General features: G+C 44.9%; 1 protein-coding gene across 3 annotated transcripts; it reads right to left on the minus strand.

Moving 5' to 3' along the window:
• Positions 1–7,533: 7,533 nt before the first annotated feature.
• On the minus strand, positions 7,534–13,735 carry ZNF691 (zinc finger protein 691). Of its 3 annotated transcripts, XM_045545690.1 has the most exons (3): positions 13,538–13,647; positions 12,509–12,580; positions 7,534–9,059 (listed from the first exon to the last, which is right to left on the minus strand). In XM_045545690.1, exon 3 carries the CDS (start codon positions 9,048–9,050, stop codon positions 8,196–8,198), a length of 855 nt encoding a protein of 284 aa, XP_045401646.1. In that variant the 5' UTR covers positions 9,051–9,059; positions 12,509–12,580; positions 13,538–13,647; the 3' UTR covers positions 7,534–8,195. The 3 variants fall into 3 exon arrangements, with proteins under 3 accessions (XP_045401646.1, XP_045401645.1, XP_045401647.1); XM_045545689.1 differs by lacking the exons at positions 12,509–12,580; positions 13,538–13,647 and adding an exon at positions 13,663–13,735; XM_045545691.1 differs by lacking the exon at positions 12,509–12,580.
• Positions 13,736–15,070: the final 1,335 nt, after the last annotated feature.

The raw sequence follows: 15,070 nt of genomic DNA on the forward strand, positions 1-15,070 counted from the left end.
GGCTTAAGCTGCAGTACTTTTGTGGAGGCTGTAGTGAGACTTTGCCAGAGACAGGGATGCTGAGTGGGCCAGTCTCTGCTCTGGGTCCCTAGTGCACACAAACACTGGGTACAGTACAGACAGTGGCCCTGGGTAGGCCAGTCCTTGGGCCTCCAGACAGCATGCGCTGGTACTAATAGTGGCAGTGGTGGTGACAGCCCTGGGCAATCTGGTCCTTGGGCCCCTGGCCAGTGTGCCGCCCCCTTGCTGGACCATGGAGTTGCTAGTGGTGGCAGTGGCCCCAGGTAGGCAGCTCTCAAGCTTTGGGGAGCACACACTTTGGCTCCCTGTGTCCTGGGGGCAGCCTTCCTGACATGTTGGATTCCCTGGTGCTGATTGGGCTTGGGTGCCAGGGACATGACCACACCACTGGTGTCCAGCTGGTGCAGCCCTCTGGATGGATGTGGGGAGATGCCAGCAGGGTCCCCTGAAGTTTTAAACTCTCAGACTTATCCACACCCAGCTTCGAGAAATTTAACAATTATAGTTTAGGTTTTCCTACTCTGGCACTGGTTCCCACAGGGGTTTCTGTTCTGGAATATTTTGTGATTCTCTGTATCTGCCTATCTCTCCAATTTGGGGGGGCAATGATCTTCTCTGAGACCTCACTTCTTTTATGGATCTTGAAGAGTTTATTTTTTTCAGTTTGTTCAAGCTTCTATTTGCTCTGTTAGAACAGAGTAGTGATTTCCTAGCTCCTTAAACATGGAATCAGAAACCATAATTCTTATTTTTTATCCATTTGGCCACACTATGTCTTTTGATCACAGAGATTAATCCATTTATATTTAAAGTAATCATTGATAGGGAATGACTTACTATTGTCATTTTGTTAATTATTTATGTCTGTTTTAGTTATTTTGTCCCTCTTATTTTCTCTTGCTGCCTTCCTTTGTGTTTCATTAATTTTTTTAAACCATAAACTCAAGTAAGTGGTATCATTGATTTTTTTTGTGTTGACATGCTTTGATTCTTTTTTTCATTTTTTTCCGTGTATCTGTTATAGGTATTTTCTTTGTGGTTACCATGAGGTTTACATAAAACATCTTATAGTTATAACAATCTATTTTAAGCTGATAACAACTTCAACCACATTCAAAAACTCTACTTCTTTATCTCTCCCCCTTTACGTAATCAATATCACAAATTACATCTTTTTATATTTTGTATGTATTAACATAGTTTTATAAGTAGTTTTTATGCTTTCCTCTTTTAAATTCTACTTTAGAATTTAAAATGATTAACATACCACCATTCTGTTTCAGTATTTTGTATTTGTCTATACATTTACCTTTACTAGTCAGTTGTATAATTTTGTATGTTTCTGGTGTCTCGTGTCTAGCATCCTTTTGTTTCAACTTGAAGACTTCCTTTAGCATTTCTTTCTTTTTTTTATTTCAGAATATTATGGGGGTACAAATACTTTGGTTACATGTAATGCCTTTGCCTCACCCATACCAGGGCTAGAAGCATGGCCTTCCCCCATACAGTGCACTCATCTCCATTAGTTGCGAGTTTAGCCCCATCCACCCACCCCCCACCTGACTGGCACCCAATGAATATATAACTACCATGTGAGCTCCTTAGTGGTAATCAGAACCAATTTGATGGCAAGCACTTGTGGTGCTTGTTTTTCCATTCTTATGATACCTTACTTTGAAGGATAGGCTCAAGCTCTATCCAGGATAATACAAGAGATGCTAGATCACCACTGTTTCTGTAGTTGAGTAGTATTCCATGGTATACATATACCACATTTTATAAATCCACTAATGTATTGATGGGCACTTGGGTTGTTTCCACATCTTTGCAGTTGTGAATTGTGCTGCCATAACATTCGAGTGCAGATGTCTTTATTATAGAATGTCTTTTTTTCCTTTGGGTAGGTGCCTAGTAGTGGGATCGCTGGATCAAATGGCATTTCTACTTTTAGCTCTTTGAGGTATCTCCAAACTACTTTCCACAGGGGTTTTACTAATTTGCAGTCCCACCAGCAGTGTATGAGTGTTCCTATCTCTCCACATCCACACCAGCATTTGTTGTTTTGGGACTTTTTGATAAAGGCAATTCTCACTGGAGTTAGGTGGTATTTCATTGTGGTTTTGATTTGCATTTCCTTAATGATTAGAGATGTTGAGCCTTTTTTATGTGTTTTCTGACCATTATTCTGTCTTCTTTTGAAAAGTTTCTGTTCATGTCCTTTGCCCATTTATTGATGGGATTGTTTGTTTTTTTACTGTTGATTTTCTTAAGTTCTATATAGATTCTCATTATCAGCCCTTTTATCGGGTGTGTAGAAAGCAAATATTTTCTCCCATTCTGTAGGTTGTTTATTCACTCTAATGATAGTTTCTTTGGCTGTGCAAAAGCTTTTTAATTTGATCAGGTTTTTTTTTTTTTGAGACAGAGTCTTGCTCTGTCATCCTGGCTAGAGTACAGTGGCATCATTATAGCTCACTGTAACCTCAAACTCCTGGACTCAAGCGATTTTCCTGCCTCAGCCTCCTGAGTGGCTGGGACTATAAGTGTGCAATTCCATGCTCGGTTAATTTTTTCTATTTTTTCTGTAGAGACAGGGTCTTGCTCTTGCTAAGGCTGGGCTCCAACTCTTGACCTCAAGCAAGCCTCCCACCTCGGCCTCCCAGAGTGCTCCCTTTAGTATTTCTTATAAAGCAAGTGTACTGGTGATGAATTGCCTAAGCTTTTACTTATCCTGAAAAGTATTTCTCCTTTATTTTTGAAGGACAGTTTTGCTAGATACAGTATTCTTGTTTGCCAGGTTTTTTTTTTGTTTTTGTTTTTTCCTTTCAGCACTTTGAATATATCATCACATTCCCCTCTGGTACGTAAGGTTTCTGCTGAGAAATTCCCTGATAATTTTAGCATGCTCCCTTGTATGTTATGATTGTCTTTTTTCTTGCCAGTTTTAAGATTTTTGCTTTGTCTTAGCCGACAGTTTAATTGTAATGTGTTTCTCAGTGTGGGCTTCTTTGGTTCATCTATTTGGATTTGGATATCCATTTCCTTCCTCTGATTTTGGAAGTTTTGGGCCATTATTTCTTCAAATAACCTCTCAGTCCATTTCTCTCTCTGTTATCCTTCTGGAACTCCACTTGATGGTGTTCCATAAGTCCCTTAGGACTTTCTTCACTTTTCTTCATTCCTTTTTCTTTTTGTTCCTCTGACTCAGTAATTTCAAATGACCTGACTTCAAGTTGTCTGATTCTTTTTTCTACTTGATTATGCCTGATGTTGAACTCCTCTAGTGAATTTTTAAATTCAGTTATTGTATTATTCTTCAGTTTCAGAATTTGTTTGGTTTTGTGTTTGTTTCCATCTCTGTTGACATTTTCATTTTGTTCATCTATCATTTTTCTGATTTTGAACAGACTGGCTGCATACAGGGGAAGACCTTCCAATAAGCAGCCCAGCTGGATTCTGGAGGCCTCTGAATCCTTTTGGTTGAGGGGCGGTGGTGGTGGGATGTTACTTCTCTGGGTTTGTGTTTGTAATTTCCCAATCAGAGAGGTTTGCTAGTTGCTTCTTCAGGAGCTCATAATCTCTTATTCCCTCTAGTGTCCATCAGAGGTACTGCAGGTTCTCTGGTACTACTGCAGCAAGTCTCCCTGTTCTTTGTGTTTACTGGCCCCCAGGCATTCAAATTATGTTGGCTCCCTATTAGCACCCAGAATTAGGCAACAATTACCAGTCCCTTGGACAGCTCTCCAAAAAGTCCAAATACTAAATACATGCTCTACTCTTCTCTCTCTCTCCCAAAGGAGGACCCCCAAGTTGGGAGCCTTCTCCCAATTGTGCTGAGTGTGCTGGCCTCTGTCTGTGGCACTGCAGGCCCTCTCGTGCCTCAGCAAACTACAATTCCCACCCCCAGACTTCCCACTCTTCCTTGCTTTCAGTGGCCCCAGGCATCCGAAGTATTCTAGTTCCATTAGCATTCCAAGTTAGGCAAGAGAGGAACCAGACGTTTAATAGCCCTCTGAAAATGCAGAACACTGGATGCATGTTACACTCTTCTCATTTCCCCTCCACCTCCCCCCACCCCCCACTCCTGGCAAGGGAGAATCTTTGACCTGAGCTGAGCTTTGCTGGTTTGGGGAAGGGGCAATCGTGGATAAAGTAAAATGGCTCCTTGTCCATTTCAATGTGGCTCTTCTTGGCTTCACACTTGCCTGGGGTACTATACTAAAACTTCTTAGTTGGTTTCTAGAGTTCTTAGAATGGTATTTTGGTCTGTGTATATATATATATATATATATATATATTTTTTTTTTTGCTTGCTTGTTTTTTTTTAACCTCAGTGCTACTGCCAGAAATGTATATTGTTGTTAAGTGTCTCTGTGGGGAAACAGAGGCTAAGACTTCGTATTCCACCATCTTGCTGACATCACCACCTCATCTCTCTTTCTTATAATGTGGTATTTCACTTAATCTAAAACATCATCAATTTTAAGACACATTTTAACGCTGGAGATGTTAAAATGTGTCGAAGAAGATGATCCGTGGTGATAGTAAGACACTATCTATAGGAAGATGCACCAGTCTTGTTATGGCACTCCAGAAGGGAGGGGAGAAGGGCAGAGATGGGAGGAGACAGGATAGGAAGCTAGCCACATGCCTTGATGTAACTCCTTCCTGAAGCACCCAATCTCTAGAAGGAATTTTAAACTTACGAAATGCTTCATGTGACAGAATTTCTTGGGGAAGCTGATGAAGGAGCTGAGTTCTGCCACAAGGATAAAGGAGACAAAACAGAGACGGGGTGTACAGATCATAGGAACCTTAGGCAGGAGGAGACCATGAGGTTGTAAAGCCCAGGAATCTGCAGAAATTGTGTGGAGAGTTTGGACTTTCTGATTCTGTGGAACTGGCAGGGCTCTGAGGCAATCATACAGAGCTCTCCGCGGATCAGGAGGTTTCCAACTGACACTTGACGCTTACACATACAACTATTCCCAAATCACTTGTCCCCCTTTAGTTCATTCTCCACACTAGCCTACGTGTTTTTCCTAAAGGGTGAATGTGATCAGGTCATTCCTCTGCTCTAACATGCCCAATTGTCCACAGTCCAAAATTTCTTATCCTGGCATCCAGCACCCTTCACAATCTGGCCCCCGTGTACCTTACCACCCTCTTCTCCTCACACAGGGCACTCTATATCAAACATTTCACTATTTGCTAACACACTAAGCTTCCCTTCCATCTGAAATAACCTTCCCCTTTTCTTTGTCTAGTAATCACCTACTCATTCACACCAAATTCAACCATACTTCAGCCTCCCCTCTCCTCTGAAGAGTTAGCCATTCCCACCTGTGTTCCCCCAGCAATTTGTCCAGATGAGCTTCTCTTCCTCTGCATTCCTTGCAGGAAGGACTACTTCTCATTCATTTCTGGGCTCCAGTGCCCAGTACAGGCCAGGTTAAGTGCCCCCACCCCCACCAGGCTTCTACAGCACCCCGGGTACAACTGTAAAGACATCTATCGTCCTGCGTTGTAACTGGGTTTATGTGCCAAGCTCCTACACTGGAGAACACAGGGGCCACTTTGTCTTCAAAATCAGTATTCCTAGTTACTAGGCAAGGAAGAAAGGGAGGAAGAGAGGGAGACGAAGGGAAGAGAAGAAATGTCTGAAGAAGTGGGGAGAAAGGGAGGGAAAGAAAAAAGTGAATGAAAGAGCAAATAAAGGAATTTTAAAAAGGAAGTCAGAGAGTAAATAAATGAACTAGTCAGGACTCAAAAGCATGAACCAAAATGGAAATCCTAGCCTAGGAATTAGGGTCAAAAAAGGGCAAATTAGATTAGCTGGGGATCATGTCCCAAGATCAAAGCAGGTGCCTGGTACATTGGTCCTGCACCTGTTTGGCAGCAGAGACTTCCATAGTTACAGCAGTCATCGCTAAGGCTCCAGGTCTGGAAGGATAGTCACACTAAGCTTCTCAGACTGACAGGGGACCAGAAGACCTACCTTGGTTGTGGGTATAATGAAGAGCTTGGCCATGGGATCAGATATACCTAATCGAAATCCCAGCTCTGCCAATAGGTCAGGTCATTTAACTTCACAGAATTTTCTTACTTGGAAAATGGGAACACTACTACCTTACAAGACAGTATGGAGATTGGAGGTAATAGTGTACCATAACTGGCATTCAGTATGTATTTGAAAGATGGGGACTTTTGTTATTAGGGTATGTACCGCTTCACACATGCAAGTTTGGGCGACTACGTTTAAAATATTCTGTGCGGTGATTTTCAAGGAACAGGAAAATGTGTATGAAATAAAAGTGCTTTGTAAAGTGCCCTACAAATGTATTGTAAAAAATACAGGCTTTAGATTTGGGCAGAAGTAGCTTCATTTCCTGGCCCTGCCATTTACTTGCTCTGTAATCTTAGGCCAAGTCACTTTCTCTCTGCCAGGCTGTTTCTACATATGGCAAATGCAGATAATTCTTACTTCACAGGGTTGTTGTGAGAATTCAGTAAGATGAGGAGTGTAAAGTTCCTGGCACGTGCCTTCCTGGACAGCAGCAGGGTCCCCATCTGTTAGGTAAGGTCATGGATGGTGTCAGTTCCAAGCCTGGTGCCAGAATCACATTGTGCCAACTGGCTACAAGTGAAAAGGGCCCCTTAGCCTGGAAGAGCAGGGCCCCAGGTGGACAATAGAGGTAGAAAGGGGTCTTATGTATTTGTCAGAGGAGAGCTGGGTAAACACTAAACTTCCATGCTGAAAACATTGCAATCTGCCATGTGGAGCCAGGCCTAAACCGGGACAAGAAGCCAGGCATTATCTGGCCAAGCTGTCTCGGCCTTGGGGACTAAACTATTGCTACTAAAGGTGAAGACTCTCATCACGGGTCTTAAGGTTTCTCTCATTTTATCCCACCCTTCACCCCCTACTCCTTGCCATTGCCATTTTTCCCAGGCACAGAATAAATGTTCAATTAATAAAGTTGGAAAGGCCCTCATGCTTGGTACTGACTTCCCATAGAGCGAATGGTCCAAGATCATATCAAGAGGCCACACCGACTCCCACCTCCAGGCCAGCCTTCTAAGTGGCTTCTCCTTCAGAAGCCAACAAGGTGAATGTAGTGAAAAAGAGCACTGGCTGGGAGTCAGGGAGGCCCACGTATGAGCTCTGGCTCTACCCTATACCTGCTGTGTGATTCAGGGCAAGTGACTTCACCTTTCCTCACTTCTGTTTCCTCATCTTATTCTCCTGAGGGTTGCTGTGACAACTAAATGACATAAAGAATGTAAATGTGACTTGTGGAATCAATAGCATGGAGTGGATGCTCAATTAATGTTAGTTCCTTTCTTTTCCCCCTTTTCCTCAAAGGCCCCAGAGACTCAGCCTGCTTTCCTTTGCTTTTCAGAGTGGCCACCCACCCATCTGTCTTTCTTGGAATTCAACTCCCTTTCAGAGTGGCTGCAGTGGGACCATCTCCCCAGCTCCCCTCCTCCCCAAATAAGTACACAGGTCCGTTTCATAGAAGGGTTTTACTGCTAATCACTCTGGGGGAAACAGAGGCATGTTGGAGGAGGGAAAATAAGTAACAAATATGGGGAAGTGTGAAGGTCCCTGGATCATGGCTCCCTGAAGGCTTCCCTTTCATTCCTAAGGCAGGACCTCAGATCTCTTCTCCAGACCGAGGAGGCCCCTTCCACTGGGAAGGCAACTTCCTCCCAGCCCAGAGATCTAGAAGCAAAGTTGGGGCACAGCAGACTAGAACTAACTGGCCACTGCAGTGTGCCCTAAGCAGGTCATAGACAATTTGGAGGACTTTAGACAGTGACACCCATCTCACGGGTACTTCTTCAAAGGCCAGGGCACAGCTGCCCTAACAACATGAACATGTTCTAAGCCTACCCGATTTCTCTTTCATCCCAAGGAGGTGAAGCCAAAACTGGGTCCTCTGATTTTCCAAGGCAAGAAATTGGCCTGGAAAGAGGCAAGGATTTTTACTCAGAGGCCTTTATTAGGAATTCCTGGAGATCCTGGCTTCAGAGGCAAGAGGAAACCATTCTCCAAAGTGGGATGGAAGAGTTTGAGATCAAGGTGGCAGCAGCAGATCCAAAGATCTTCTTCCTCTACTAGATTGGGGTCTCTTGCTCTCTCCCCCTCATTCTCTACATGGGGCTCTCCTTCAGCTGGAATCTTTTCCAGTCTGCTCACCCAAGTGTGTTTTCTGGTGGCGAATGAGATTCGAGCTCCGGGAGAAGTGTTTCCCACACAGAGTGCACCGGTAGGGCTTCTCCCCTCTGTGGGTCCTTTGGTGTGCTCCAAAGTTGGAGATATCACTGAAGGTCCGCCCACACTCGGCACACTCGTAAGGCCTCTCACCTGTGTGAGTGCGGTGGTGCACGCCAAAGCTGGAGCTGTTGCTAAAGCTCTTTCCACACTCACAGCAAATGTAGGGTGCCGGCTCCAGGTGGGTCCGGTAATGTACAGCCAACGTGGCACTCTGGGTGAAGCTCTTGCCACAGATGTCACAGCGGTACGGCCGCTTGCCCAGGTGATCTTGCTGGTGCGTGGTGAGGTCTGAGCGCCGCCGAAAGCTCTCCTGACACTTGGGACACTTGTAGTGCTTCTCTTCCAGGTGGATCCGCTCATGCCGGATGCGGTTGGAGCTTCTTGAGAAGCTCTTGCCACATTCAGAACACTTGTATGGCTTCTCGCCAGTATGGATCCGCTGGTGTGTTCTCAGGTTGGAGGTGTTATTGAAGGTTTTGCCACACTGGGCACATACAAAGGGCTTCTCCTCTGCCTCAGGCCTTGGATGAACAATGAGGTCCCCTGGCTCTCGAGCTGGGGCAGTAACTTTCTGCCATGGCTTTTTTGGATAGGTTTCTTGTGGCCTCTCCAACAGGCTCTCCTGCCCATGCTCCTTCTCCCCAGGTGGGGTACGAGGACCCTCTGAGTCATCCACTCTCCAAGGCTTACCCCCTTCCCCTTCCTCAGGCAGCTGTGGTTCTGGACTCTGCTCCTTCTCACTGCCCATCTCTGAACCCTGGGAATGAACACAAATGGCCAACACCTTTATTCCTCGGGTCAGGCCAGACCACAGGGAATCTTTTGTTCTGTTTAAAGGGGTGTACACCTTCTCCACAGAACCATCCGTCAGAAATAACCTCAATCAACTGGAATACCTGGATAGAATGCCTTTACTTACTAACTTTGAAGTGACAAACTTTCACAGATATTTAAAGCTACCCACCAGTGCAAAAAGAAGGCACCAGCTTTGTCTGTCACCATTAGATGATACTTGTCCAATTTGAATAATATCACTCTTCTTTTTTTTTTTTTTTTTGAGACAAAGTCTCACTCTGTTGCCCGGGCTAGAGTGCCATGACGTCAGCCTAGCTCACAGCAATCTCAAACTCCTAGGCTCCAGCAATCCTCCTGCCTCAGCCTTCCGAGTAGCTGGGACTAGAGGCACGTGCCACCATGCCCAGCTAATTCTTTCTATATATATATTTTTAGCTGTCCATATAATTTCTTTCTATTTTTAGTAGAGATGGGGTCTCGCTCTTGCTCAGGCTGGTCTCGAACTCCTGAGCTCAAGCAATCTGCCCACCTCGGCCTCCCAGAGTGCTAGGATTACAGGCGTGAGCCACCGCGCCCGGCCTTCACTCTTCTTGATATCACTAAAAAATCACAATCTAGACCATAATTCATGTGCAAGTAAAGGAGCTTCCATTTTGGGATGAGTTCAATTTTTCTCCCTAACTATAAGTTAACTAAACTCCTTTTATGTTTAATCTTTTTTTAAAAGATTAAACATAAAAACCTTCCTTAAAAGCATACATCTGGGGGGGGGAAGTATACATCTATTTGCCTGCTTTCAAAATGAACTTAACAAAACCTCTAATTGTTGAGGCTCCCCTAGTTGTTTACAAGATCTACCTTTGACTCTTAAGATTTCTACAACCCACACCTCTCTAGACCTCACCATAGTCTAGCAACAAAAGGGTTAACGCCTGGGACCTCCAAGAGCTACTGGGGGGCCTGGGCAGTGTCTGTTCTGATTAGACTGTGCTAACGTCTACCACACTAAGCCACACAGACACATGCACTCATACATGCAGGCTCACAGATACACACACACACACACCACCAAACACACTCAACCATACTCTCATACCACACACATACAGCCACACAGATACACACCACATACACAGCCACACATTCTCACACCACAGTCATACACACTACATACACCCGTAACCACATACACATAGTCATATACATGGCTAGACACTCACATACCACACACATATACAGCCATACTCTCAAACCCCATAGCCACACACTCACATACCAAACACACACGAAGATACACACAGACACAGATGTACAAACCACACTAACTGCAAACCCCCCCCAGAAAACCAAACACAGACAGTGCCCAGCACAGAGGTTGCTTTACAAAAATATCAGTAAGTATTTGCTAAGCTGCATAGGCTCCTTCAGGTTCCTACAGCCAAAGACAGGGAAGGAGAGGAAGAAAAAAGTACTTCTGATAAGACAAGAATGGTGGCATTTCCTCTGGGCCTTGAAGAAATAATAACATTTCAAAAGGCAGAGCGGACTGGTGGAGATGCTGTCCACACTGACATGAACAAAGGGATGAGGGAGGGAAGCACAAACTATGATAGGACACTGAGGACAGAAAATGAAAGACTGACAATTCCTTCAAGTCAACAAGTATTTCTGGAAAAAAGCAACACAGAATGAAGGAAGCGGTACTGACTACATTTAGGGTTGGATTACAATGGTGACACATGTTACAACTCTCTGCAAATTATTCAGCCACTAGGAGCCTCCACTCCCTCATCACTAATTGTGATTCCTGCCCATACTGTGGGATGTTGTATGAGAGGAAAGGCCCGTAATCCTCAGCAGAGTGTGTGACACATGCTGGCCATTCAGCAAATATTCAGCTAATGGCAGGTGCCATCACAACTGTGAAGACACTATGTCCTAGCCCTGTGAAGAATACAAGAATGAAAAAGATCCTTTAAGTGATCTTGTTAGGAAAGAAAAAAATGTTTTAATTAAAAAATAGTACAAGACTGTATATAACCTTCTAAAACATGAAATACGGACAGAACCTCACCTCTTTAAGGAGCGGAGGTCAGCGACTTTTTCCTGTAAAAGGCCAGATAATGAATATTTGGCAAATATTTAGGGCATAAAATCTCTGTTGTAACTACTCAAGCCTGCCATTGTCTCATGAAAGCAGCCATAAAGACATAAGGAAATGAATATGGCTGTGTTCCAATAAAACTTTATTTAAAACAACAGGAGGTGAGCTATAGATTACTAGCCCTTGTTAGTGTTTCCTGAAGAATTTAAATAAGCAATATGAAAAATAATAGGCTTGCTTCACTTTCAAAAATGCAAGTAAACATCAGAAACTATTTATTCCTTCATACTTAAATTCACTCTTCCTTTTAATTTTAAAAATTAAAAGCCCGTAACACACTCCCAGTCCCGCTGTCCCATAGCACATCTCACCTTCTGACAGTCTATTTATTTATGTCTACTATTTATTGTCTACCTCCCCTGCTAAAACGTAAGTTCTATGAAGGCTCAGATCTTTGTTTTGTTTTATTCACTAATGTAACCCAAACTCTCTAGAGTAGTGGCAGGCAGATACAGTAGATCCTTAGAAGTATTTGTTGAATGAGTTGAATAGGGGAAGGCCAGACCTATCTCCAGAACCCATTTCATGCTTATTCGTGTCTATTCTCACCCCCTGTGCCTCAGCAATCTCCTGATTGCTGCCTACTTTCTCCTTTATGCACCCACAGAATCGTGTTTGCTTTTACAGTGATTTGCAATTACCTGTTTGCATGTCTGTTTCCACTGGTAGTTTATATGCAACTTGAGAAAAGGGACTGGGTTATTTTAGTAATCTCCTTCTGCAGCACAAGGCTAGGTGCTCAAATGTCTTTTGAATGAATGAATTAACGAATGTGATCTTAATTCACTCCCCACCATCACCCACCCCATGTAGGGCTCCAGTATCTGTCTCTATGCAATGAGCTACACGGCCTCCACTCACTTTCAAAACTGCTATTCTGAAAACCTATAATTTATCAAGCTCTAGCTCTACCCAGGGCTGAAAGCTGGGTCAGTATAAGAGCAAAATGACTTAGGATTATGATTACCACCCTCAAACAGTTTATGAATGTAGTGAAAAAGACTGTCATACAGTGCAGAAGGTTAAGTTCCAGGGGACCAGTGCCTCGGTCACCTTTGTACCCTCTCTTCAGTGCCTAGCACAGTATCTGGCACATTATACAGAAAGCAATAATAGTTAACATTTTTTGAAGCTCACATCAAGTGCTAGGCCATGGACTAAGAGCCACATAATCATCTCATTTCATTTCATAGCATCCTTATTTTAGAGATGAGAAAACTGAGGCTCAGAGAATTTAAGTAACTTACCCAAGGGCACACAGCAAATAAGTGGCAGAGCTGACGCCTATGCCCATCACTCCAAAGCTTTTAACCATTACACTAGTATTGGAGCAAGAAAAGGAGGGAAGGAAGGAAAGAGAGAAATAAAAATAGTGCCATGGGAGTGCAGGTGACACAGGCAGTTTCATGGAAGAGATGGGGTTTGAGCTAGGACTTGCAGGATGGGTGAACAAGACTGGGACTTGCAGAGATAGGGAGCCCACAACCTCCTGAGAAGACAATGCAGCTAAAGTACCTTTCAGACCACATTTCAGAGATTTAAGGGTGAAAGGGGCCTATGGGGCTTGTCTTCCTAGGGGCTCAGCAGCACGGGTGGAAGCAATGGTGGAAGGGGTTGTTGAGACAGTGGAGAAGGGGCCAGGTCTAAGAAGAGCCAAGAAGATGGGGCTGGTGATTACAGATGATGAAGGCAAAGAGCCTGGGTTAGGAAAAGGCCAAGCTGGAATGTCGTCTGAAGGACCAAAGTTCAGGGTCAAGAACTGGGGAGAGGAAGGGAAGAGAGGAGCTTAGAAAGACCAAGGGCAAGGTGCTCAAGAACAGGGACTCTGAGCAGAGCTAAGTAACGGGTCAGAGATAGAGAAGGACCAAAGGGAGTCAGAGGGTCCGAGGAGATGGTAGGGGAGAAGGGGCAAAGGCTGCCAACAGAGGTGTCAGAGAATCAGGGCCCAAGAGGCTGGGCTGTGTGCTGCGGGGCGACAAGAAGCTAATGGCAGAATCCAATGGTTGAGCGCTCTGGAGGGCAGGAGCTGGGTTCAGGGAGGCCGAAGGGCTTGAGGCCAAAGGGGTGGGAGAGGAGGAGGGGCGGGAGAGGAGAAGCGGCTGCTGACTCCAAACGTACGGCTAGTACCGGGGGGCGAGGGGTGGAGTACTCAAAGGCCAACAGGAGACTAGCCGCGACCCGGGGTGGGGCGGGGGAGGGGCGGGGGACAGCAGCCTGGCCGCGCGGGCCGGGGGACAGGGGTCAGAGCGGAGGGACCACAGGGCCCCTTTGCCTACCACTGGGTCTGGGGAGCAAAGCAGCAGCCTCCAACTCCTCGGTGAGAGGAAAGGGGCCGTGCTCGGAGTTCCCCGCGAAGTCGAGTCCGCCTCCCCCAGCAACCTCAGGCCCAAAAAGGACCCACCTCGCTCCCGCCGCTCGGTCAGGTACAGCGCCGCCTCTGTCGGCGGGGGAAGGAGCCGGAGCCGGAACCCAAGAAAGATCCACCCTACTTCCCCAGGATTGGGTTCTGGGGATTATCCTTCCTTCCCATTGGCTGTATTGGCTGCCACAGCGCAAGAGACCCGGGTGGGACAGCCAATAAGCTTAGGCTCTGGGCATAGCATGCTGGGAGTTGTAGTCCTGGGAGTTGTAGTCCTGATGGACTCCGAGAAAACATTTGCGAAGTTTAGAACCCAGCTGTAGAGACTGGGTTCCCTCCTAAGGTTGTCGGATTTCCTTCCGCTCTCAGGTGTTCAAGCCCATGGTGCAGGGTCACCTGTCTGGGAAGTTGTAAAATTGGTATAACTAACCTACATGACCTCCAAGGGGTCACGAACTCAAAGGAAAGTTAGTGACCCCTTGACACGTTCTGTAGACATTCAGCGAAGCCCAGTGTCTGGCACCTCACTCTAGTTTACAGTTTAAAATCAATGGAGTGTAGAACTGGAAGGGAGATTTTATATCTATATCTATATCTTCTGCCCCCAGAAATGTAGTTCTCTTTCCAGCTGGTAAGGTAAGTTCTCTCATTGCGTAGGGCCAGTGTGGACAATGTGAGTTAGTTTTAAGATTGGGATATTCAGAAAGGTATGTTTGGAACTGAATATGGGTGAGTGAAATATAAATACCTGATGAACACTATTAGTTTATAAATTGATTTAAAATTAAGAAAAAAATACTGCAGGGCAAACAGGAATAAAACTATGGCTTTTGTGAGCTGTGGTTAAAGCTTGCTTGAATGGACTCAAAGCTATGTGGAAACCAATCCCATAATGTGTTTTTTCTCTTAGCAGCTCAGAGCCTTTCCCTGCAACTTCTCATTCACAATGAAAATAACAGCATACCAAACAATGAATATCAAACTTTTATTTTAAAACTGTACAAAAGCAAACAAAAAATTCTACTCAGCCATTGTGATGGTTAATTTTATGTATCCACTTGACTGGACCACAAGATGCCCAGATATTTGGCCAAACATTATTCTGGGTGTGTCTCTGATGGCGTTTGTGGATGAGAATAACATTTAAATCAGTAGACTGAATGAATAAAGCACAGTGCCCTCTCTAATGTGGATGGCCCTCATCCAATCAGTTGAAGGTCTGAATAGAACACAAACACTGTCACTCCCCCAACTAAGAGAGAATTCTTCCTCCTGGCCAGACTTTGGATTGGTACATCAGCTATTTTCATGCCTTCAGGCTCAAACTGAAACATCAGCTCTTCCTAGGTCTCAAGCCTGCTGCCTTCAGACTAGAACTACACCATCAGCTCTCTTGTGATGCCGGCTTGCTGACTTACCCTGCAGATATTGGGACCTGCCAACTCCATAA

This window comes from Lemur catta, chromosome 3 (assembly GCF_020740605.2).
Source record: "Lemur catta isolate mLemCat1 chromosome 3, mLemCat1.pri, whole genome shotgun sequence".
NCBI lineage: Eukaryota > Metazoa > Chordata > Mammalia > Primates > Lemuridae > Lemur > Lemur catta.